General features: G+C 42.4%; 1 protein-coding gene across 6 annotated transcripts in view; it reads left to right on the forward strand.

Annotated features, from left to right (window-relative positions):
- JMJD6 (Bifunctional arginine demethylase and lysyl-hydroxylase PSR) overlaps positions 1 to 23,794 on the forward strand; it is a 190,407-nt gene extending 166,613 nt beyond the window's left edge. For 2 of the 6 annotated variants that reach the window (XM_065433961.1, XM_065433959.1), the window contains exons 2-11: positions 2,999 to 3,213; positions 5,207 to 5,359; positions 6,615 to 6,641; positions 6,766 to 6,786; positions 9,003 to 9,199; positions 9,643 to 9,790; positions 10,718 to 10,906; positions 15,066 to 15,238; positions 16,356 to 16,542; positions 23,233 to 23,794. In XM_065433961.1, the coding sequence (XP_065290033.1) occupies positions 3,058 to 3,213; positions 5,207 to 5,359; positions 6,615 to 6,641; positions 6,766 to 6,786; positions 9,003 to 9,199; positions 9,643 to 9,790; positions 10,718 to 10,906; positions 15,066 to 15,238; positions 16,356 to 16,536 (1,245 nt within the window). In that variant the 5' untranslated portion in view covers positions 2,999 to 3,057 and the 3' untranslated portion in view covers positions 16,537 to 16,542; positions 23,233 to 23,794. Of the gene's footprint in view, positions 1 to 936; positions 973 to 2,998; positions 3,214 to 5,206; positions 5,360 to 6,614; positions 6,642 to 6,765; positions 6,787 to 9,002; positions 9,200 to 9,642; positions 9,791 to 10,717; positions 10,907 to 15,065; positions 15,239 to 16,355; positions 16,543 to 23,232 lie in introns of all 6 variants that reach the window. The other 4 variants (XM_065433957.1, XM_065433960.1, XM_065433958.1 and 1 more) reach the window with 3 other exon arrangements.
- Positions 23,795 to 26,147: the final 2,353 nt, after the last annotated feature.

Raw genomic sequence — 26,147 nt, forward strand, 5'->3', positions numbered from 1 at the left:
GGTAGCGCTTCACCTTCTGCCAGTAGCTTTCGATTTTCTGGGTGTGAGCGCCCGTGATTGGGTCTACAAAGTTCATGCTGTGGTTAACAGCCTCCCATTGCAAATTCAGTCTTGCTCCGTTAGCCCCCACCAAGTTCGGGATGCAGTTGTATGGGGCCCATTCATCACTGTGGATGGTGGTTCCCGGTTCAACGTTGGCTGCAATAATGGGGCCTAGCGTCGCCGCGTCTCGTCGGTCGACCTTGAATAGTCGGAGCTCCCCGGTGGTCACGCAGATCATGCCGAATACCCATGGTCCACGATCTGCAATGCCGCCGTAATTTTGGCGGCTCGGCGGAACGTTGTCGCCCGTCATCAGGCGGCCTCGATTGTATTTTCGCTTGCCGCGAAGGAGGCATTCATCAATTTGCACAATCCTCCCGGGGCCACCGAGTGGGGGTCGCGCCAGCAGCTCGTCCCGCACGACCTCACGAGCGTAGTTCCTCCAGTCGGCGATGACATGGTCCGACAGATTAAGCAAGTCGCCGGTCATCTCCTTCATGAGCCACGTGCCTATGTTTTTGCTCACGCAGTACATGAGCCAAATCACTTGCCGCCTGCAGTAAGCGACGCTCACTTCGCCTTTTGAAAGCCCAGTGCAAAAAGCAGGCGATCGTGCAAAAGCCTAGTGCAGAAACCAGGCTCACATCAATCTGCGCTCGAAAAAGCGATCGCATAACAGCCTAGTGCAGAAACCAGGCGCACACCAATCTGCGCTCGGAAAAGCGCGCGCAAGCACGTAGCGAGCCGCGCCAATCCAATCCAGAAGCCAAAGAAGAGGGGGGAAGTAATGTGTGACACTAAGTTCAGAACTACCAAAATGCCAAACGCTGTCGCAGCATTTTTCTCGATGTATGTTGACCTTTGCACGCTTTCTCTCGTCTTGGCTTTACGCAGGCCGTACTTTGTGGTTCAAACGCGGTCCAAACAATGGTAGGTACAGCCCACCGCTTGTCAGGTGGAAGAATTGCATCCGTCACGAAATGAACAACGCGAGATGGGAATATTGGGCAAAAGATAATACTTTATCATTAACCCTCGAAATATGTGTTAATATTAATTGATGTAGTAGATACTCTTGGATGATGGACAAGTAATTAAGGCGTACCGAAACGGACCCTATTTAAAAGCCCCACCAGCATGCAACTGTGTCTGACATCTTTACAATGAACTGCCCTTTATAACGCGCTCGTATGCTTTCAAGCCAAGCTGTTGATGGTGCTGTAAACTGTATGGGAACTGGCAGCTGTTTCCTGTTGTATTGTTTTATATGTGTGGCAGAGTCCAAGAATGCTGTGGATGTTCTATTCCTTGCCAGAACAGTTACATAGTATATAAGCTGGAGACAACTGGAACTTTTAGCAGTTAGCATTAATTAATTGCTTTTAACAGTTAGCATTAATTAATTGCTTAATAAGTACTTTAATTCTTAATTGTTTTAATGGTAAATAGCTACAAATCAGGAAATGCATGTTCTAATTTCTTCGTATTCGGGCACACATTCTGTGCAACTGATCTTGCTTCTGAAGACGTCTTTACTGTGCAGAGGAATGTTCTAAATTGTATTCTCTTTGCTCACAAAATAATAATAATGGTTCTTTTAAAAAGAGAAACAGCAAAAAGGTGTAAAGATATAAAAAAAAATTGGAAAGTGTGGATTTGAGGCAAACACACTGGTAAATAATGACTGCATTTTTATGTGCAAAGAAAAGTTATATGACTGATATTTAGAATGCTCCTCTTTGTAGCTTGTTCTGTATCAGCTTTTCAACTTCATTATGATACAATATGCCCTTTAACGTGTGCTATGCAATCCTTTACATGCACATTGAAAGTTAGTTCTACTACAGTGAAGTGAAAAAGCTAATGAATTAAATATATATAACATGGACTATATGCATCACTAAGCTTGAAACTGTATGAACTTCTACATTTTTTTTATTGAAATGGAAATAATTATTCGCTTATAACAGGGACGGCTACTTATTTCACATAGTAAAAATAATGAGAAAAATATTTGAAAGTAAGAAATGTCTTGACAGATGTTGCTATTTTGCCAGTTTCACTTTTAATTGTAGCCGTGGGCCACCTTTGCTGTATAAGTGTTGAAAGGATAGTTCACATTCCAAGTTATAGGCCACAGGACAGAACATATTGTAAAAGCAATGAACCTTGCTCGCGTGTGATTTTAATGGCTACTGCTTATGATTTTATTTGTTTAGAAAAGTTTAAATACAGGTAAGTAATTAAGTACTTACCTTTATATGAAATATAAATATGATACTTAATATGGAATTTATTCTTCTATGGGAATGAACCGTACACTTTGTCCACATTTACTGTCTGTCCTGAACATCATCAATCGAATGTCTATATAACAAAGTGTTTGGGGCATCCAAGATCATTCATTGTAAAAGTTGCGCACTGCTTAGCCCATATTTGTGCTTGAGGGAAATTTGGAGAAAGCAGCCACATACTGTGTGTCGCACACATATGATTGCCATATATACGTGGCTCTTCCAGCTGAACCACCAGTTTTTCATGCTGAAATTTCACACAGGTATAGCATTTCGCAGCGGCTGCACTTAATACCATGTTTGCTGCAATGGAATGGTGATGCCGTCTACCGCAGCTGTGGTAAAAGATGCATTTCACTGTAGTGGTAACAGACGCAGCCACCATACTGTTGCAGTAAAATTGATATTTTTTTGGTGGTGTAGCTGCAAATGACGTGCATTTTGAATTGTGGAATAATTATCCCAGCATTTCTTTATTTTTATTGTGCAAGAATGAAAAATTCATCTCTTTGGAATGGTACTATTGCTGATGCTGTAGAAGAGTTAAAGTAGCGGTTATCTTTCCAAACATCATTTGAGTGTGCCACAGTTCTTAGTTGCCGTGTTTGCACTGCCCCTGTAATGGTGCTGCCATTACCACTCAGTGTATCCTTCCATTACAGAGCTGTTTGAGCAGGAGGGTGATGGCTGGAGCAAGCTGGGCTATGCAAGCAGCTTCAACATGGAGCCAAACTCACTGCCTGATAATGTCGAGCGCATCCATGTTGGCTGCGTGTCACCCAATGAGTTCATTGAGAAGTATGAGAAGCTCTACAAGCCTGTTGTCATTCAGGGAGCCACCGACAACTGGAAGGCCCAGTACAAGTGGACCCTACCAGTGAGTTTCTCGCACGCTGTTGGCATCACAACCTGCTGGAACAATTTAAAACATTGTTGAAGGCTATTTCATCTGTAGTCTAGATCCTCTTTGAACTTGGTTCCTCTTTGAATGTTGCTCTTTGAATGAATGTTTTGAATGTTTGCTCCTCTTTGAATGAACATTGGGTGACAGTAGATGTGTTCGAAACGGCGAGCAGTTTGTATTGCCTGTGGTGAGAGGGCAGAGAAGTCTCTGTTTCTTGTCACGTTTTCCACATTTATGGTCATGTGGACATGGCACTTACCTCATTGTTCGTGTGAAAGGCCATAGATCAAACTGATGAAGTAGAACTGACCTCCCTAAATGCATATGTTCATAGAAGAGTCATCTCAGGGCCATGCCCAGGAATTCCTTTTAAGGAGGGATTTCGCAAGGACAGCATTTTTGCACGAGAATCAAGCACATTGCAGACATATGATAGTATATTAAATACAGCCGAATTTCGATAATTCAAACTCGAAGAGGCCCGGAAATTTGTATGAATGAAAAGGAGTTCGAATTAAAGGAAGCTAATTAATGGGGGGCTTACCTGCCGTGGCACATATGCACTGAGTTAACATATGAGTGAATTAATGGAGGACATACCTGCAGTGCACTGGGTTAACAGATGAGTGGGAACCTTCAGAAAATTTATTCACGCGCATTTACGGATTACAGTCAACATCCGATTTTTCGGACTCCATAGGGGCCGCGAAAATGTCCGAAAAATCGGGTGGTCCGAAAATATGAATGAATGCTTTTTACTACCCCAAGGGCTCAAATTGTCCCAAGCACGTCCAAAATAGCACTAAAGGCCTGCCAGTACATTTAGTAGGCATATCGGTGCTTGTACTGTGATAAAAGGTGGCGGGTGCACGCGTGTATCGTTAAAGAAAACATACCCCGTCCCGTGACAATTGCCCCTTCTAACTTTTGGTATCCCTCATAGCGTAACACTGCTATATTGAGGCGAAGCTGACTTTCGAGAACTGGCTTTATGCAACGCTTTATACTTTCCGCGCTCCGAAGCCATTGGTGAGGAATACAAAGATAGAGTCGATGCCATTGCTAACAGCGGTGAATTGTTCTAATGAAAAACATGGCACCGAACAGCACAAAGATTGGTAATGAATGTTGAAGTAGCTAGGCCTAGCTTTGCCGCAGTGTGGCTACAGCTGCCAATGAATCTGCTGGTCAGAGGCACCGCCGTGTGATTTGGTGGGCTGCTGAGAGCATTGTCGGAGTACAGTATGTTTAAATTAACTGTTGCAAATGCTTGCGCATTTGAATTACCAGGCGTTTTCGCCCATTGGAATAGGGGACCACAGCGTCAGTTCGAGTAAACCGAAAGTTCGAACTAAGCATGTTCGAATTGACAAGATTCAACTGTCTTACATAATTTAACATAAGCATGTATTTGACATGTATATATAAGTTGTGCTAAACAAGATATCCATGCAGTGATAATTTCGGATGGTTTCGGAGCCCCCTAGCGCTCCTGCTGGTTACAGCCCTCGGTCAGCTTGAGCATCTGAATATGGGCTGTTCATTTGTTGTTTGTTCCTTGTGGGATTCTGCTAGATGAAATTATAATCATTCACCTGTTATTCATTGTTTTGTGGGACCTGTTCAGCATACTTGAGCTAGAGGACCAGTTAGCCAGGCACCAAGTCCTTATATGAATGTACTACTTCCCTTTACATGTGTTGCAGTGAAGTCAGCACTGCAGTATGCTTCTCTTACTCGATAGTTTATGTATTTATTCCTTCATTGACTATTCGCCTAACAACATGAATGTCCAACAACACTTTGTGCTGCTCAAGTAACATTCTAAGGCCAGGGTTACATAGAAGGGAACATTGATGTTGAAAGAGGTAGTGTGATGGCAGAGTTGTGTTAATTTGCCTTTTATATGTCATCGCTTGCACATACTCATGTGCACACCTGTGTTTCTTGGCTTTGCTTTTGACAGAGGTTGGCAAGGAAGTACCGCAATCAGAAGTTCAAGTGTGGTGAAGACAATGATGGTTACAGCGTCAAGCTCAAGATGAAGTACTTTGTCTACTACATGGAGAACAACAGAGATGACAGCCCCTTGTACATATTTGACAGCAGCTTTGGCGAAGTGAGTGATTTGACATTGTTGCTTTTGCACTTCACACAACTAGTACCGAAGCCTTTGCCTAAACGGAATTCAGACAGAGTTGTAGGAGTTCAGAGGTTTACTGAAGCTGGAACATTTGGAATAGAAAAGGATAGAGGAGGCGCTTCAGGTGTCCTGTGGAACAGCAGTAGTCAAGCAAAAGCTACCTCAGTGTTTCCTTGTTGAAACACTGGCTTCAGCCTGACACATACATTGCTAGACTACTGTTGAACAAACCTCCATCCTGCTGTGACCCTTTTGTCTTGTTTTGTTAAATAATAATTACACTTGAATGTAGTTATGCTGTCACATGATGCTTGTCTGCTACTAAGGGCATTTTCTCGATAAGTGCAACTTGACTGCCAAGGCACTTAATAAGACTGAGAAGCATAAATATATTGCTGATGGCAAGCATGCCAGGTGACAAATTGGTCATCTCTGCCATGGCTAATTGCTGAGAGTCATGTTCTTAAAATACATGCCACTGGCCCCTGTACTGAACCCTGGAGTGTCTAGCAAAACAGCGGCTAATGGGAATTATGTGTCATAGCAAAGCCCGCTGTAGTAGATGCTTACCATTTTTCCTAGTTTATCAAAACAACACTCACAATGTCATTTAAACATCGAGTTTTGCATTAGGAGACAAGGAAGCCACCAGAAGCTAAGTAGCAATTTTCTCGTGGAAAGTGTGCTTAGCGCCTTGACTGATGGCAATGTTACCGCTTTTGCAGAAGACCGTGGCACCTTCTTTCTGCTTCCCTTTAGGCTGCATAGCTTCATTTAGTACTTTAATCGAAAGCATGTTTCTTTATGCTACATAGCTGCTACTATTCCTACACGTGTCAGAACCATCCTTTTTTTTAGCATTTATGTAATGAAAAAGATGTGTACCTTTGTGGTTTCTTGGCCTATAGAAATTGAGCAGAAATGTGTTTCGTCTAGTATTGATGCATTAAGTCCAGTTTTATGCTGAGAATGAAGACGCTTCAAATGTGTATTTCCTGTGTCTAAGTAAAGGCCGATGTAGATCTTAATGGCTATCTAATTTAGATTTTGTTTAATAGTCAATGAATAATACGCTGGCGAATTCAGGTGTAAACGGTTTGTTGCCCTTTTGATGGTGTGTGCACATATCTTCCAGTAAAACTGGGATGACTTCCTTATCTTTTGCAATATTTTTTTAGCTCAAATAGTGTTATGGATGCACGTAATGCTATAATTGTGCTTTCACTTGCAGGGTATAAGAAAACGGAACAAGATCCCGGTAGGCATGTGCAAAGTATCAATCATACTAAAACATAGTGTGAAATGCAAACGCCATAAGTGCAATATAAGTGATATGGACTATTTCCCTGAGCTTTTTAATAATATCCTGCATTCTTGTGCAGTATGCCTGCATGCAAAACACAGTAAGTATACTGATGACACAACACAGTAAGCTTTATTGTAATAAAAATACTGTCATAGAAAATATGTTAGAACCCCATTGATCATTGGCTGCATTTCGGTTTGGGTAAATACAGGTATGCTCATGTGATAAGTTATTGGCGAGATCCCAAGTGGTCATAATTCGGAGGCTTCCAACTAACAGTTTCACATAATGAGATTCTGGCTTAAAACACTTCATTTGTAAGAACCCTATTGATATGCTTTTCAATATAGTACTGTGGGAATGAGACCTAGGAGCTGGAAAGGTAGGATTCTGTGCACGATAATATGCAAATGCAATATAGAGCGTCCAATAACATGCAGCAACCGGAAATGTATTAGTGGCATTGTACTTCAACTGTATTGAACTACTATTGCAGAACTCGACACATAAACCTCTTCTTTATTCTTGGCCTACATACAGAACTGATATAGTAAAACACAAGTTCTTCACGAATGGTCTCTGTCTCCCACTGCAAGCAAGCAATATACACATATTCTCTAAAGCAGCAAGAATGATATGCTATTTAAAGTACAACCTAAATAAATTGTAAAATAATTGTTATGACGCTAGGACTACCACAAGTCACCTGATATACAAGATGCGACAATGGATATTTTTTGTTTCTTGTAATGGGACATATGCTTAACAGGCAATGCTGTGAAACTACGCAAGTACTGGTGCAGTCATAGAAGTCTTGCTTTGCACATTTTACAGTATAGTTGTTTTTAATCTGCGACACTTTCTAAGGAATAACTTCGACTTCTTACATACAAATACAACTTGAAGGCAGAAAGGTTACATCAGATTGCACATTATTTGCGCACTTTTGTGCTTCCAGTATGCATTGCACTACATTTTCGTTGCAACTGCAAACTACTATGAAACTGTGGTCACTTGTTGTAGAAACGGGGTACTCCATTCCTTCTACAGTAGATATATTCAGTTCTATGACACCTTCCATGCAGTAATTATGTCACATTTTGTGAGGTGAAAGTATGAGACTTGTGATTACATCAAATTACATGACTTATGCCTATGTCTTTCTTTCATATGTGGCACACTCTTTTCTTTTTTGATTGTGAATGCAAGCAGTGAGTGAATATCTAGCCTTTGTACCATTGCCTGCAATATATGAGACAGTATAACAAGCTTGAGATACTGAGTCCTAAACTTCATTGCGCGAAACATTGCTTTGAAACAATAGTTTGTTTCTTCTATTTAGAGCGAGATCGCAAATTAAGTTGCTTTAGCAGCATATATGTACTAGGCTTGACACATAACTTCAAGGGAACTGTGCTCAGTGCATTGTCACTAATCTGGACTGTGCTGTATTGGGATACCACGTCACCATTGTAGCTCATGCCTCTCCTGTCGTCTAGAACTATGCAGTCACCTCTGTATTTGCATTTCTACGGGGATCAAATGTCAACAACTGTGTTATTGTAGTAACTAGCATTGTCTTACATTGTTCTTCGTTATTTTTGTTCTTCCTTTCCTTCCTTCTTTCTTTCTTTCTTTCTTTCTTTCTTTCTTTCTTTCTTTCTTTCTTTCTTTCTTTCTTTCTTTCTTTGTGTTGAAAAGGATTATTGAAAATGTAAATGTCTACCATTACAACTTTATTTAAAACTTCTGTGCAGTTGTCAGCTTTTACTAACACTCTAGTAGTGTAACCGCTTGATTTGTATGTTTTGTTTTGCAGTACTTTTGCAAATTGTGCATGTGTTTGCTTGGAGCTTCTTCCTGTTTTATTTCAACCAATTGAGTGTCTTTGTGAGTTCTTCCTTTTCCTGTTCTTGTGTTTTGCATATTGACTGTCCTGCCACGTAAGATTCATTTGTGTTTGTATTTGCGTATATCTAATGTCTTTAAAAACTGTCTGGATAAATAAATATGTGCGTATCTATCTATATTTACATAAACAAGAATTTCCACTGCACTTCAACACTTCTAGTTGTGCTTCTATGTGTTAGTCACGGAGATCCAAAACTACAGTGCAAAAGAAAATGTACTGAAGCCTAAACCTGCATCTTGCGCCTTTGCTTGGGAATGTGCAGGTTGCTTGCAAATATGTGTCTGAAAGCTTTCAGTAAAAGGCAACTTTGCTTGTCAACTGTCACACAGAAGATTGTCCGTTGTCACTGTGAAGCAGATGTGCTGCAGAGGGAACTAACGTGTGTCTGTGCTGCGCTGCAGCACTCGCGGCGTGCCAAGCTGCTGGAGGACTATCAAGTGCCTGTCTACTTCACCGATGACCTGTTCCAGTACGCCGGTGAAGAAAAGCGGCCTCCATATCGCTGGTTTGTCATGGGCTCCGCCCGTTCAGGCACTGGTATTCACATTGATCCCCTAGGAACCAGCGCCTGGAATGCCTTGGTGCATGGCCACAAAAGGTCAGTGTTCATCTTCATCTATTTTTATATGGTTGGTTGACAGCTTAGGTTATTTATTTATTTATTTATTTATTTATTTATTTATTTATTTATTTATTAGCCAATTAATTAATTTATCAATTGATTACTCAAGAGCTGAACTGCAGCTACTCTGTTCCTTTTGAATTCAGACTGTTCAGTGGTACATCATTGTGGGTTATTCCAAATTCAGCAGAACACCTTTGATGCAGGTGTCATGTGACAGGGGGTAAGAAAACATGGTGAATGATGCAAGGGTGATTAGATTTTGTTAGTAGTGCTTTAAACTCAAGAGATATAAATATTGCATGCTGTTTGGCTTCATGCACCTGGCATGTCATTACAGTATACCCCTTACGAGTACGAAAACAGGGAGACTTGCTTGGGTGGGCTGTTTGATGACTTTTCTGTTACTATATTGTCAGGTGGTGCCTGTTCCCAACGCACACGCCAAAGGAGATGCTGAAGCTGCGCCCTGAAGATGGAGGCAAACAGGGTGATGAAGCCATCACGTGGTTCCGTCTGGTCTACCCAAGGACGCAGCAGCCATCCTGGCCTACAGAATGCAAGCCAGTGAGTTCCATTTGTAACACAGTCCTTTGCTTAAAAAAGAAGTGATATTTGTTACGTGAAAACAATTATACTTGTGTTGCAGCATGTGTAAGTCACCAGTATGCGCATAATCAGTGCTGATTATGTGCTAAGTGGTGGTGAATGGTGGTGAACATTTGACTTACAGCTTCAACATGAAGAGATGTTGAGTTGAATACGGAGCTCCCTGAATATAATCTTTTCTTTAATTGGGCAGCTGTCGGAAGCACATCAAGTACGGCAAGCACAGAAACTGTAGCACCATGGAGGCTGAGTTGCCTTTGCTGCACGAAGCTTTTATGAGAAGTGGGCCACTGGGCTGGCCCAATAGGAGTTTCGATCAGCAGCATGCTCATAATTGAGAGAGATGTTAAAAAGCTCCTCAACACGTGCCCAACATGCCACCATATGTGTGGTGAAGTGCAATGCCATTGTAATAGGGGTTCTGTCTCCCCCTTGCCGCACTCATTCCGCATGCACTGCATGTTTTCAGGTGCAGAAATTGAAGGTAGTGAAAACAATGTGGAAGACATGAACCTTGACACACAGTACCAGTGTCATGCCCTCGCTTGTCCATGTCTTGTGCAATTTGCTGTGGATCTTAACCAACTAGCCGAAGTCGACACCTTACAGAAATGAAGCAAAAGGCTTTGTCTCTGGTTAGAGTTATTCTATCTCTAGGCTGCTAATTTCATGTATCTGAAGTTTTCTTCTATTGGCACTGATGGCAGCACCTGGCATGTTGTGATGTCTGTTCACATGTTTCAGCTCTCATTCAGAAGCAGCAGTCATGCTGTAACCTATGATAACAGCATTGTTTTAAATGTTGGATTTCCTTGTCTCAAGTGCCCTACACCTTTCGCACACATTTCCCTTAATGTCACAATGCTGTTGCTCTTCTCTTTGTAGCTGGAGCTTGTGCAGAAGCCCGGTGAGGTGGTGTTTGTGCCAGGTGGCTGGTGGCATGTGGTGCTCAACCTTGACCACACCATCGCGGTGACGCAGAACTTCTGTAGCCGCACCAACTTCCCCATAGTGTGGCACAAGACGGTGCGAGGGAGGCCAAAACTCTCGCGCAAGTGGTACGAGGCACTCAAGGTGAGTGGTGCAGGCATGTCCCACATTAGTCAGTGGTGTGACTGCACTGCACAGTATCTGGTCTTGCCTTATCCCAGTTCCTGTGTGATTTTCTACTGTTGGATATTGCAGAGCAGAACATTGCTATACATTGCTAACATTGCAGAACATTGCAATTCAATTCTCGTCTAGCTTGGCTAAACCTTGTTTACAAGAGCTTTCTGTGGCCAAACTTCCTGTTCCTTTCTGTGGAAGGTATGGACCAACAAAACGAACAAATTTCCCTGGCATGAATAACACTTATGAATTATGGCCCAAAAAACTGTTAATTTACTTCTTTAGCAGTTTTGAATGTTAGAAAAGTGACTTTTCTTACTTATAAGCTTCCGTTATAGTGGATGCTTACTTTGTCTTGAATTATTTACTGTAATGAGGCTATACGGTGAGAAAAATGAGGACTCTTTGCTAAGTGGAATAAGGCAGGCTGTCCCACTTGTGCCAAAATTTAAAAATGCGCGAGTGCCATGTGGCTACACAGAACCAAGGTGACATTGTTTGCCATTTCTTGGAGCAAGTCGGACTACTTTTTTTATTTTGCCTAAATACATAATTCGTTATAATTAATTAATTAACTTCTTAGATATTATAGTCAGAGTGAACGTGTTAGTCAGAAAATTGTAGGTCATCATAAAAAGTTCTTGATCTACCTTTCTCTTGCTCTATACATGTTATGCAAAAGCTTTTTTATAATCCCAAAAGAAAGCTGGAAACGCATAAAAAGCTGCCACATAATTAGTGGCACCGTACTTCTAACTGGCTTTGCCGGCTACTTTCAGGCTTGGGGAAAAATTTGGGATAGCATATATTGAACAACAAAAAGCTGTATCAGGAATTTTTCAGGAAGCTCTACAATTTTCTCGTTGACACGTCTGCTCTGCATGTAATATTTAATGAAGTTGAATAATTAATTACTAATTATGTAATTAGGTGATATATACAAAAGATAGTCTGACTTGCATATGTAACTTGCATTTCACTAGCATATTTTAAATCAAAGCTTTCTTTGCCTCTTCTTTCAAATTTTTCACTGCTGCTGTGTTCTTGCACGCCACATCGGAGGGTGGTTCATAGCGTGTATTTACGTGACAAGAGTGTGGCAGAGAAGAAAGTCGATGTGAGAAACTCGTTTGTACCTTTTCATCGCGTTGCACGTGTACAATGCCCTCTGAAGCCCCGTGGGTGTCACCACTTACAGTCTTACAGTCTGTGTGTAAGTGTCACCACTTACACACAAAAGCATTGCAGAAACTGCAGTGCTTACCTTTGTATAGGTGTGTGCAAATTTTCGAAAAGTTTGAATATTATCGAAGACTATATTTTTGTTATTTGTATTCGATTTGAAAAATAGATATTTGAACATGTCCGAATTTTCGGTTGGATACGAATATTCGAGTCAAATCGAATATATTACTGGCGGTACAGGAGCAGACACGATTCTTAGCATTTGTTTCTATCTAATATAAGAATATTGGGGCGATATCGTGCTGAATTTGCGATGATGTGCTGCTATCGAAATTTTGCCTGTAAATCACACTTAGCCACTAAACGCGTAAACTATGCGGTAAAACCAGCTTCTCAGTAGCAAGGGGTGTGGTGTTGCGCAGAAGGGTGCACTCTTTTTTTCTCTTTCTTTCTTTCTTTTTTTTCATTTTTTCATTGCCACCTTCAATTCTGAGCTTATTGCTTGACAGCAAGTGCGAGGAGGGACGATTGGAACATGGTCAAATGCCTCTGATTTGATGGGCATTTCATGTGGCATAATAAGGCGCAGGCTGGCGAGGATAGCTAGCAGGAATTACTAAATTTACCAAGTTAACATGAGCCAAATACACGATGCTTGATTATAACGGCTTAACACTTAGTTTTTTTTTAATATTGACAATGTAATGGCAATGTTCTACAATAAGAAATTAGCCCAACTTGCTAATAAATGCATGTGCATATCATTATTCAATATTCTATTCGATATTCGCACATCTGTATCTTTCTACTAACATGGAAGTCCAGAGGGGATGTGCATAAAACTAGAAAGAAGGGGGAGAGTAGGCCAAGATTGGGCAGAACTGGCTCTTTGCGAAACGACTAACTAACAGACTTGTCGTTTTAGCAGTTCCCATATAGGGGGAGAGGGTGCAAGAGGGAAAATATGACGTGAGAAGGCAAGGAAACAGCCGTTGCGGGCAAACTGAAGGTACGGTACGGTAAGCTTCTGCTATTTCTGAAAAATAAACACCATTCAAGTTTATCAAGTGGGCAACTGATACAGGGCATGCAGATGCAAAGTCACATTAAAACATCATAGGGTCATACAGCACTACGAAAGTGGTCGCATGTCAAATCAACACTTAAGTGCCCGCCATTGTAGCTTGACGGCCATGGCATTGCACGAGATGGTGTGTTCAATCCCAACCATCGAATCTGCGTTTCGACCAGAGCGAAATACAAAAACACTAGTGCACTTAGATTTAGGTGCATGTTAAAGAACACCAGGGTGTCAAAATTAATACGGAGCCCACTACTATGGCATGTCTCATAATGAAATCGTGGTTTTGGCACGTACAGCCCCATAATTCAATTAAAGTTTACCTCTTCAGACACGATGCGATCTGCCATGTGAGGCAATGATAATGCTCAACCCTCTCAGAGATTACGAACAACGGCGCACAAAAATGCCTCAAGCAAACACGTCTCGCTATGTGTTCTGTGTACCACACAGCAAAATAGCAGTGGTGCACGCAAGGTAACATTTAACACTTACCTGTCTGTGGGAAAATAGGCAGTTTATGGGTAGTCTAGTAAACAATATTTTTACTGCTACAGCAAATGCTTGCTGTTAGAATGTATGGTATTGATTTGTACAAGAAGAAGTGTGCTTTCTAATGGTGTTATTTTCAAGCAAGCATTTGTGAAAAATTATTTGAAAAAAATTTTATAGATAATTTTGTAACGAGAACGAGATAACTCATTAAAAACATTGCTGCTGCTTTGCACCAAGAGAAGAAAGAAAAATTTCGAAATATTCCTTTTGAACAAAAAGGCTATATAGAACATTCCTGCAAATATGAGCTATCTACTGAAGTTCTTTACATACAAAGGAAAATGTAAATCCTAGTGGCTATTTGGCAGTACATAAGTGCGGCGCAGCGGTGTTTGTAAACCAACGGGAGCCATTGCGAAGCACAATACCAAGGTCCGCTCCCAGCTGTCTTCTCGCGCAAAACTCTACTTTTTGCACCACCGCGGGGAAGTGGTCCTGCCCAAACAACATTGGCACCCTGCAGATAACTGTGAACTGTGACGGATCTCTTTTGATCTGAGCACGGCAGCAACGAAACGGTTCGGAGTAGAAAATGAAACTTGCCGTCAGATAAGTGTTGACATTCCAGGGCTATTTTACGCACTTTTGCCGTCTGTGCTGATGTCCGATTAATTAAAATTGTCTTCCAAGTCTATGCTGCTACCACCATCAGAAAAGTATGATGCAGACTCATCGAACTTCGTTGAAATTCGTCGTTCCCAAAGGGCAGCTACATGTGACATCGATGCCATGTCGGAAGCTACGAGCGCTCATCATGCCTGTCTAAAAGGCGCTTTAAAAATGCTCCCTCCGCCCTCCCTCGGCAGAAAAAAGAAACACGGAAGCAAAACTAGAAAAAGTTTCTCTTTTAGGCACTGGATAGTGCTAGCTGTCTGAAAGCGCTTCAAGCATGGCAAAATTTCATGTTGAAATCATCGATAGTGGGTTATCGTTGGGTATAGGCACAGACAGGAAAGTGCTAACATCAACTCACCACTCTCATATTGGACTGAATGCTGAATAAATTACACATTCGCTGTCAATATCACTGCCATTTATCATCAATCAAAGCAAACAGCATAGAAAGCTTCACTTACATTGATTCCCACAATGCGTGGGATCTACACATATTTTAATATTATGACACAAGTTACGTGGGAAACCGTGTCCAATATCTCTTTCACTGATTGCAAAGTGAGAACAGATTTGTTTAACTGCTTTTGATGTACAACGTAATGAAATCAGCATTAATAATTTGATTAAGATAGAAGCAGGTTTTTGAACTCTCACTGTTTCATTCTGGTTTTGTGTTCTCTTGACCAGGAGCACAGGCCAGAGCTAGCTGCCGTTGCTGACAAGGTGGATGTGTCTCGAGACTCTGGTGTCGCCTCGGACAGCTCGTCGGGATCCAGTTCATCATCATCAGATTCTTCCTGCTGTTCGAGCTCCGACGAAGACTCTGGCAAAGGGAGCCTAAATGGCTACAAACGCAAGAGGTGCTTTTTGCAGTTTCCTGCGAGTTGATGTTGCTTCACCATTGAGCTCTGTGCTCTCTTGGCCTTCTTGGCCGAGTTCTAGTCAATCACTTGTTACTCATGCATGCGCTTGTTGTTCACGCATGCTCGTCCTCCATTTGGACTGGCAGTTTTGTGATAGATGGCCATGGTAGACAGAAGGCCATCTATCTCTGCCACGTGGGCACATATAGCAAAGAAATTTGTGGTACAGTCGACTAAATGCTTCAAGCCCTTTAGAGTGCCCTCACAGCATGCCTTAATGTGACTGGTCCAATCTGACCACCCAGAACATGTTCACCTGGTTCATTCAGAGTGCTGCACTATAGCTTGGAGAACTTGGGAGCACTTGGAAGTGCTCTCACTTTCAAGCTCAGAGTGCGACAGATATAATGGAATTCCAGTCATGTAGTGCCTCTAATTGCTTTGGAAGAAGCTTAAACCAAAATTCTGCTTCTGCATCACTAGAATCTAACTTGATCTGTCGAATTCAACAAATTTAATTCAAATTGACCCAGCACTTATCGCACAACATCAATTGTTAATTTTAAATGTAAGCGTAGACCACCTTAATGTAAGTCGCCAGAGTCATGAATTTGTGCACCATAAGCAATACCGCACTATGTATGACCAAAAAAAATGTTTCTCAAAGGCTTCACATGTACAAAACACGTAGACCAAGCATGTAGACCAAAGGCAACACCAAGCAGAAAACTGGAAGTGGGCTTCCCTTCAAGCCACCTGTGGCTTTGTTTGGAATATGTACAGACGGCTCTCGTCATTTGCGAACCATAGGTGGAGATTGCATTTGCTTTATATCACCTATGTGATGCCACTGCAGCCAGAGATCTTGAATTACTCTGTTGCCTCTGAAAGTGCTTTCAAAGAAAGGAAGTCGGGCATCAAAATTCTTCTTCCCTGTCCTGCATTTCTGTTCTAAACCAACTAATGATGCTTGCTGCCAAACATTCAGCTGGGGCTAAAGACATTTAGCCAGAAACTCCGTACTCAATACCAAAACTAAACAAGAAAAAAAAAATGTTCTGGTTTGTTGCCCGTAGGCAACACTTATCCATAACTGGTTAATCGCTGCCCGCAGCCAACAGTCCCATTGCTTACTCTCGCCCATCTCCTACACGCTCTCTTCTGCTCTGCGCTCTGTTCTGGCCCAGCCTACCACCGGTGGTTGTCCGCTGGCACTGGTCGTTCTTTGGGCTCATCTGCAAGTGCCTTCATATCTATTGGAATCTTGTGTTTGTAATTCCATGGCAAACCTATGACAAAAGGTACGCAGTGCTTGTGATGGCTAAAGTACCCGTGCTTGCAGGCACGTGTTCATCATAGCCACACCGCACAGCCATTGCTTTTCCTTAGGCTGGTGAGGATTGGAATCATTATTGCTGGCTTTCGGCTGCTTTGATACAAGATGCCGATACAGTCAAACCCACTTATAACAATACTGGTTTTAACAGTATATCGGTTATAACAATGAGAAGCTGCTGCACCGTCAACTCTTGTATGTTTTCCATAGTGAAATAACCCGCTTACTACAATGCCCCAATGCCGCATTATCGTTTTAACGATGTAATCTGGCTGCTGACTGTCCGAGCTGAAAGGTAGTGAAATGCGAAATACTTGAAAATAAAAAATAAAGCGAAAAATTCGAGCTGCTGCACAATGGGCCTCTGCTTCAACAGCCGCTGCACCCCTCTCTCGCGTCGCCCTTCCATCCCTGCGAACAAGAATGGGCTGCGCCCATAGCTCTGCGCCGCGCCACTCTCCGAAACACGAATGGACCACGCCAACTGCGCGGCTCCCAGATTGCTCGCTGGCTCCTTATCATTCAGCGCAGTTCTGCAAACAGCTTAAGTTGCTCGCGTACATCTTTTTTGGTTGCGTCGAAATCGTTCCTGGCCAAGCAGTTTCTCAGCCTTGTTGACTTGCCGCCGAAATGCAAGATAGCTGATTCGTCCACTGATCATCAGCAATGCGTGGCATTGCTGGTGAAAAGAAAGCACACAGCTATAGATTTGGAAACTAAGTGCTTCTAAACGATGAGGCGATTCTTGCAAATGTGCTTGCATCAGATAGCGGTGGCGACGACAGCAGAAATGACGCGGTAGGGCAGGCTGCCTCAACGTTGTCCTCACCGGAGGTCTGGCAGATGATTCAGTGCCTCTGGGGCTTCGTTTTCACGAAGATCTTTCCGCTGCACTACGTGGAGCGCCTGGATGCCTTGGACAAGGATCTCGGCAAGCTTCGTGTAAAGCATGCAAGGCTGACGGACATAATGTTTTCTCATGCAAGCCAGTCACAAGTACGCTGCGAGATGCTTGTGGTTACCTTGCCTCAGCGTTTCTTCTGGCTTTCTGAAGCTGACAGGCTGCCATGCAGCCTTCTCGAAATTTTTAAAAGGCCCTTTTAGGGGACTCTAAAGTGATGCCTCGGCGGTGCTCGCATATCGCTTGCCACCTGTGACCCCTCTTTGCAGTTGTTATAGCCGGCAGCTATGGCTTGTTACACGCAATTGGAACGTCCCAGGAAGCAATTAAACTTTGGAACGCTATCAGCAGCCGGATGGAGGAAGGTGGTGGGGAGGAACACTGGCTTACACACCATTATAGTTTTCTCTTCTCACATCACCTCTGCCATCCCTCATTTTGATTTTTTCATGCAACCCAGTTATAACAATTATCAGTTATAACAATGGAATTTTCCTGGCATTTGAATATTGTTGTAAGTGGGTTCGACTGTATGTTAAGTACGTGTCCATTCACATTGTTGCTGGCAACGCCAGCAATTTGGGTTTGTTACCTTTGTAAGGATCGCTTATGTGCCAGTTTCATGAGCCCCTATGAAGCTGCTTTTAAAGCCAGTGTTGTTGAGTTTTGGGTTTTGTCATTTTGCTGTTAGCCTTAAAAGTGAACAGAATTCTCACTGCTCCAATGTTGTGGCTCTGCTATTGTTTCTTATGCTCTTCTTTCATTATTGTATGTTTTCTTGTGTGTAACTCCAACTGAATTAAGCACATGGTGGGCTGTAGCATTTATGTAATACATAAACACTATTAAAATATTCTTGCGAGAATTGGCATACTGCATGTAAATTCCTTCGGAAGAGAGAACATAGTAAGGTTGCTAACCCCTTACAGGGTCCTTGCTCACAGTAATGTGAAAAGGTCCTGCTAGTGTACTTAAACTGTTAATTATTTGTCAGCCCACTGTGAACCAGGGGCCTGTAAGGGGCTGAAAATGTCAATTCACATGCACACACATGCATTCTTACTTAATCATTGGCTGCAGTCCTCCTTTCATGGTACCTGAACATATGACGAAAGCAAAGGCCACACCAAAATTTCCTAATTCCTTTCTTAGCTATTTCTGATGTATGGCATAGATTATAAAGTGCTACTAGTTGACTTGGTAGGCATGTCATGATGTACTGGATGTAATATCCTGCATTGTGTGCTGCGTACCCTGGAAGCTCTTGGGACAGCTCGTCTGTGGGGGTGGGAAAAAAAAGAAGACATTTTCTCCGATCCAGGGCATGCATTTCGGAGCTCAGAGATGCAGTTTGCTCTTTTGGTTTGAGAACATTGCTGTGTATCTCTCAGTACCAGGCTACATGGCTAAGTAATGACAGAACTTTAAAAGAACACTTGAGAGAAACATCAAGTCAACTTTTAGATTTTAAATGTTGAATGCATCACTTTTACAAGGAACAAATCCTTTATATATTAGAGAACAATGGGCAGCATTGGCACTGCCACATAAAGATGCTCCGCCGAATCGCGTTGCGTCATTTGACCGCGCGGCTGATTCACGAAGTCATGTTTCAGTGATACATTATTTCCTCCATAGTGGTCACATGCTCGTAATAAAGCTATAATTATATTGCAGTTGAACTTGTAGGACAGTGTATGTAGTTCGGTCTGTTTTATTGGACTTTCCTGCAGCACTCACTGACGCACCTCTTCACATGGCAGCTGTATATTTGTGGGCATGTGCTTATAGTCCTTACAGTCCTCTGTGCAACCCCCAACAATGCATGATCTCCGAAATAGCCAGCATAAAGTAGGGTTCCTTGTCGACACCGATGTACGAAGCATGTAACCCTGCTTGTTTCTTTTACAACTGTCTTGATTCTAAGAGACAAGCTGTCTCAGAATTTTTAGTGACCACATCATCTCTCAGCATAGAACAAATGCTGACAGACCTTCTAGACTATAATCTACCACCCCAGCTAGTCTCAACATTTGTCATAGTGTTCCTTTAAAGACAATGAAAGAAAATGCTAATTCAAGTCGAATGGGCAGGTTCCACTACACAAATGTCTAATAGAGGCCTTCTTTAGCAAAATTATGGTGGGATTAGATGTGAGTAAATAAGTTGTAGCACTGTTCCCATCATTAGACCTATCCAGTCCTTTCCCTGAGAAATGCTCTAAGACTGTTCCATGTCGAGGTCGGACTCAACTCATCAAGCACTTACTTGCAGCAAATACAAAAGACAGCCACAGCTTGCTCAGAGTAGTCGATCAATCAATTAACCAGTTTATTTCCAGTTTGTTGAAAACTGAGGGTGGCAAGAGAAAAGTAGTGTGACAGCACTGCTTGGCAGGCCTTGCCGCCTCTGAAGGTACAGTCATGATGACAGTGCTAACTCATCAATTGCTTTGTGGTTGTCTGAAACCACATCAGGGCTGGTATAATGTAACGATTGTATTTCAATGCTATTCTTTTTCACTCTTCGCCAGTGGTCTGAACGGCGCTCTGCCTACATTATCAGATCAGCTGGCCGTGAACAACAAATTATCCACATGATGCAAGGAAACTAAAGAAGTAACAATTTGAACGGGAGCTTTCTCTCTACATTTAAATGCAAGAGCATTTCTTTGGCTACCCTACTTCACTTTTGTCTGTGTACGTGGCCTCGATACGATAACCTCGTAAAAAGAGTTAAGAAAATCTAGCCCCTATGAGGAATTGAACCTGGGTTTGCAGCGTTGTAAGCGAGTGCCTATTTTCGGTGCCATGGCAACAGTGGAGAGGGGCGTGGATACGTGCAACAGTAGAGTGAAAGCACCATCATGCTATCACAGGATCGAAGTGCATGCATGACACCCGCATGGAGGGATAGAAAGTCTTCAGAGATGCAGAGGGTGTTTTGCCACAAAAGCAATAAAGCCAAACGGATTCACCACCATGCTTCACTGAATGGACTGTAATCGAAGTTGAATAGAGTATGTGGGCTGTGTAGATGGGGTCTCTCATCGCAGATGGATTCTGCTGGACACGTGTTTTTTTTTATCCCTATTTTACATTGCTGTAATACACGTGCTTCAAAGTGATGGCCTTGGTAGAATAAGTCAATGGTTTGTGGAATGTTCTGCAAAAGTAAATAAGCAAGCACATCAGTTCAGAAAAACCGGAGTGTGATCTGAAAATGGATGTGCCGTAATCACACTTTAGCTGTGGAATGGCAAATACTACTATGTGTACAATACTACATGTGTGCAGTGTGTTTGTGCAGTGAAGGTGATCATTTGATACTTTGTAAAAAATTAGTATAGTATTAATAAACTATACGTTCTTTATGCACATTTTCCATGTGACTTTTTTCCTTACATAAACTAGTCCTACATTACTCAAAATTGTACATTGAAAATATCAATTTCTTCCCATCTTTGTGGGCTCAACGAATGTAAAATAATGTTTGGGGGAGAAGAGTGGTTTAAATATATATACAGGGTATTTACAAAGCATTTACTGGCATACAAGATAAAAGACCATACGCATGACATCAGTGAGCATCGTCGTCTTGTGTACTGTCTTCAGCTCCATCTCTGGCTATGCTTGGTAACATGACCCCCGGCAGTGAAGGCCCTGTACCTGTGCTCACTAGATAATCCAAGTGATATCGCCTAAGGCAGGTGACGTGGACAACGTCTGTAGAAGGTTGAGACATGGTGGAATTCAGATGTGGGAGTTCATATGCGACGTCGGTCACTTGGCGCAAGACACGATATGGGCCAGAGCAAGGCGAAATCAACTTTTCGCAAAGGCCCACTAGTAGTGACAGTGTCGAAAGAAGGACTATATCAGCTGGGTTGAAGTGTGCATCGCAGGAATGGGCTACATAAAAGCGTCGTCGTTTTTTGTGCGAAGTGGTAAGGCACAGGTGGGCAACCTGGTGTGCCTCTGCAGCTCTGAAGAGGGTGTGACGGGTGTATTTTGACGACATGTCAAGAATGGCGGGAAGAAGCGTGTCAAATGGCAGCATGGGGTTTCTTCCGTACAAGAGATAAAACGGAGAAAAACCTGCAGAGTCATGTTGGGAGGCACCATAAGCAAATGTTACCAAAGGCAGAGCGACGTCCCAATCACGGTGGTCAGCAGAAACATACATAGCAAGTATGTCTGTGATAGTTATATCAAGACACTCTGTGAAGCTGTTGGTCTGAGGATGGTATGCTGTTCTCAACTTGTGCTCTGTAGTGCAGAAGTGCAAGAGTTCCTGTACAACTTTTTATATGAAATAGTGGCCCCAGTCTGTAAGGAGCTATCAAGGAGCGCTGTGGTGAAGTATGTCTTCGAGGAGACAGTTGGCGACGTTGGTTGCACAGCTGGTTGGAAGAGCCTCAGTGATCGTGTACCAGGTCGTGTAGTCGGTAGCGACTGTCATCCACTTATTTCCGCAGGCAGATAGCAGGGAAGGGCTTAGAAGGTCAAGACCAATTCTAAAGAATGGTTCCGGTGGTACATCAAGGGGTTGAAGGCGGCCAGCTGAAAGTACCGCTGGATTCTTGTCTTGCTGGTATATTGCACAGGAAGCAATGAAACGGCAGACGGAACAATATATACCAGGCTAAAAGAAGAGATGCTGAATGCAGTCATATGTCCAAGAGACTCCTAGGTGACTTGAGGTAGGAACAGCATGTAGCTTTGACACATATGTGTAGGTATAACCAAGAGCAGTTCAGGGCCGTCAGGGTGCATGTTTTAACGGTTACGGGGAGAAGTTACAGGAAGAAGAGAGGTTTGAATATATTTACAGAAGTATTTACAAAGCATTCACTGGCATACAAGATAAATGAAGACAGTCTATGCGACATCAGCAAGCATTGTCGTCTTCTCAGCTTTGTCTCTGTCTTTGCTTAGTAACAATATTATTGAGGAATGCATGGCTACGTGACATTTGACAGCCACATAACAATAACCTAATTCTGATCGTTATTTTGGAAGCATTAATTAAATTGTAAATATCTCTTTTTCCTTAATCATGTGTTCACAGAGTCCAGGAAATTATGCAGAACGTTCGAGAGATGGGTCATTATGCATGTTGAAATTTCCAAGCACTTCTCTCTCTATGTGACATCATGGATGATGGTAACAATGGGCTGAATCTAGATAAATGTTCACATTTAAAAATTGCACTGCAGTGAAAAATTGAAAAGGAAATTACCATTTGGAAACTTTCTCAGATTTCTGTAACAGGAAGCTTTAGTAAACCCCTGGAAAAATGGCAGATTCTTTTAACAGTACACAACCACATTATTCAGTCCCGCGATTTGAGCACAAGATAGATTGGGAGGGCGAGTTTTATCTCCAGTCAGCAGCAAATTCCTTCAATAGTGAGTCATCATATTCCATCCAACATACACTGTGGGTGTGGCAAAAGGGAGACATATTAGTCTTGCTTTGCTTCACATCTTTATAAACACTGTTTCTTCGCTAACATGACCCTAAAAATTACTTGCTCAAGGGTATATTAAGTGGACGCATCAGCTGTGTTGTGCAAATACCATTCTCACGAGAGCTGTAATTTTAAGTTTGGAGTACAAACAAAGTGTACAAGTTGTACAAAGGCTGGTTACATGCTAAGTTTCTTGCAAGCTTGTTTTAATGTTCCATTCGTTATGTTACTTTTACATTAAAAAGGTGTTTAACGGCTATATTTGCTTTCTTTTACTTGCAGGAAGCGCTCCTCAAGCAGAGAAGACCGCAGGGATCACAAGCGGGGCTGCAGCAGGTGTTGAGAAAGTGTTTCCATAGACTGGTTGCAAGTGTGTGCATAATGCGAAAAAGGAGAGAGAGTGAATAGTCTAGTGTCACCGCCTGTGCCAGTGTGACGGTAGCCAGGCGGCAGTGGACATTGACGCCTAGAGGCATCTGTTCTTGAGACTGAAAGCACCACAACCTACATCTCGCCTGTTACTTCGCTTTCCCTCCTTTCTTTTAAAAAAAGAAACTTGTCAGAAGAATGTGGCACTGCTCGCTCACATGCCAGTAGAACTCCAGTCACGAGCGCTGCTGTCCAATTTTATTTTTTTCTCCCGCTGATCGGTGTTGCCACTTGGACAGAGCCTCGATTCTGCATTATGATTACATTTTAAGTGATGTATCACTCTTCCATTCAACTCTCATTATTTATGGCACTTAGTGGCCATTCACGTTCCTTCTGTGCTCATGCTGCCATTCGTAAGAGATTTTTTGTACATCATGATTCACACGTAATAAAAGAGGTTAAGATTATTTAACAGTGTGTCAAGCTTTGTGAATGCTTGCAGGGAGCTGTTCAGGGAACACCTGCTCACTCTGCATGTAGGTAGACCCCTGTCATAAACTGTTGCTTTACCACAAGGTGATTTCCTTACCACAAGGTGATTTGTTAATGCCGTGGTGGCAGAGGCAATATTTAAATCAGCAGATACATCTCCAGCTGGTGTGTTGCGGCATGTGAAAATGCCGATGTGTCTTGCATGATGACACAAGGTCCGCCTGAACTGTATCCGACTTACTTTATTTTAGGAAAAAATACAGGGTTCAAGTTCCAAAATAAATAAGGGGTGCTGACAGATAGAGTAGCACACATGGTGTAAAGGTTATAAACAGGGCTAAAGTGTCCGGTTCAAGTTACAGTTTTTGGCGATTCGCTAAAGGCTGTAATTTGAGCCAGACACTCTCATGTCATTAACAAAGACGCAAAACACGTTATGCCACCAGCTAATCTAAATTCTCAATCTCTTCTATTCCACCATTTCCATTTCTTCCCTGCCTACCTCCTAACACTCAATTTATTATTCTCTTCCACGCTTTTACACATATATCAACCATATGAGCCATTTTCCCATCTCACCTTCCTATTTGTTCTTCCGTTTTTCTTTTTTTTTCACTTTTTTTTGCTTTATGTTCCAATTACTTTTTTTTTCTTTGAAAGACCCACACCAACACATTCCAAGGTTCCAGATACCAGGATACCTTTTTCAGCGCCTCGACCACAGAGGGTCGTGCCGCTTCTGTATGCCACTGTGATGACGCCTACACCGAACTACTGAGACTAACGTTCGTTGTAAGACCAAGCCGCTGCCTTCCATCTACCCTATCCATTGTCCCCAGACTCCGTGTCGCCATCTTAACAACTTCAAACTTACTCGACACATTGCTGTTACGCTACTCAAGTCATTCTTTCAACACATGTCTTTGTTACTCGCACACTTACCAGCTCTTCTAAAACCACAAGCACATGCCGCCTACGACGCCTCTGAAGGCTCCCTAACCTCTCGCTTCCCCACCAACACATCGTCCTATGACCTTCTCTTTCTGTATTTTTCTTTTCCTTTTCTTTTTCTGCTGTGTTCCCACTCTCCCACTTTTGGCCCGTTGTCTAAGAAAGCACGCCTAGAGCCGTCAAATGGCATCGCTTTTCTTTTCAGTCTCTGCCTTTACAACCAGCTGCCACCAACAACTACCGTACGTAACGTCACTCTACTAAAACTAACCTACTGAGGATGACGGGCCGCCTTTGACGAAGATAGGTCCTTCTATCAAAACGTTGGCCAGGCTTCCTGAGGCACCTTATCCCTGTTTATAACCTTCATACCAATGGTTCAAGTTAGCCACACTGCGTGTCATGGAAGGCATGTGATGTGTTTAGCTTGCAGGTGGCGTGACCGTAACATCCATATATCGCTGTGCAGGAGTATTTGTGTTGAGTACTGTTGTCTGATCTCGGTGTGATTCAAAGTGAGTCAAAATTAGGAGTGAATCAAACTAAGACACCACATAAAGTAATGTGTGAAGCTTGAGGACAGCCAAGCAGAAGCACTGTAGAAGATCCAAACAGCATTTGCAGATGGCACTAAGGGCATAAAGCAGATAAAGATGTACAACTGCTTCAAGAAAAGTCGCACATCTGTGGAGAGAGAGCCACGCTTTGTGGGACCTTCATTAAATCATAATGCCATTGGTGATGAAGTGCGAACGTTGATAATGAAAGATTGTTAACTGTGAGAGAAATTGCTTGAATAATGAATAGCAACGGATAGGCTGCAAATGTTACTTTGAAGGCTATATTTGGGTACACATCGGGTGCCTGCAAAATTTGCATCCAGAATTTTGACAGGAACTTGAAACTGCACCAGCAGCTCGTGCGATTCAGTCTTTTTTCGGCATGCGAAAGTATTTCAGCGTTTTCTCGAGTTCCTTACTTTCCAAAAATGGCCCCATGCAACTTTTGGCTGTTCCTGAAAATATGAAACCACTTGAAAGGAATGCGCTTTCAAATATTGTTATACTGTTTGTCAGTATATCTGTCCGAAAGCTTCTCTGTATTACTGGTTTTATTTTGTTCCCCCCTACGTAATGCCTTTATGGCGATGTAGGTACTCTGTAAATAAATAAATAAATAAATCCATCTATCCCTTCTATTGGGCAGTGACAAACGCCGAGCTTTTTTTTTTTTTCTATCTTGTCGGTCTCATCTAGCGTGTGCGTCTAATAGATATTGTAGTAATACCAACTCTATGCTGATATTAGACAATCATTTCCAGACAACACCACATCTACCGCACGAACCGCCCTGGATAATGAGGTGGCCTCGAGTCTCTGCAC

This window comes from Dermacentor albipictus, chromosome 9 (assembly GCF_038994185.2).
Source record: "Dermacentor albipictus isolate Rhodes 1998 colony chromosome 9, USDA_Dalb.pri_finalv2, whole genome shotgun sequence".
Classification (NCBI taxonomy): domain Eukaryota; kingdom Metazoa; phylum Arthropoda; class Arachnida; order Ixodida; family Ixodidae; genus Dermacentor; species Dermacentor albipictus.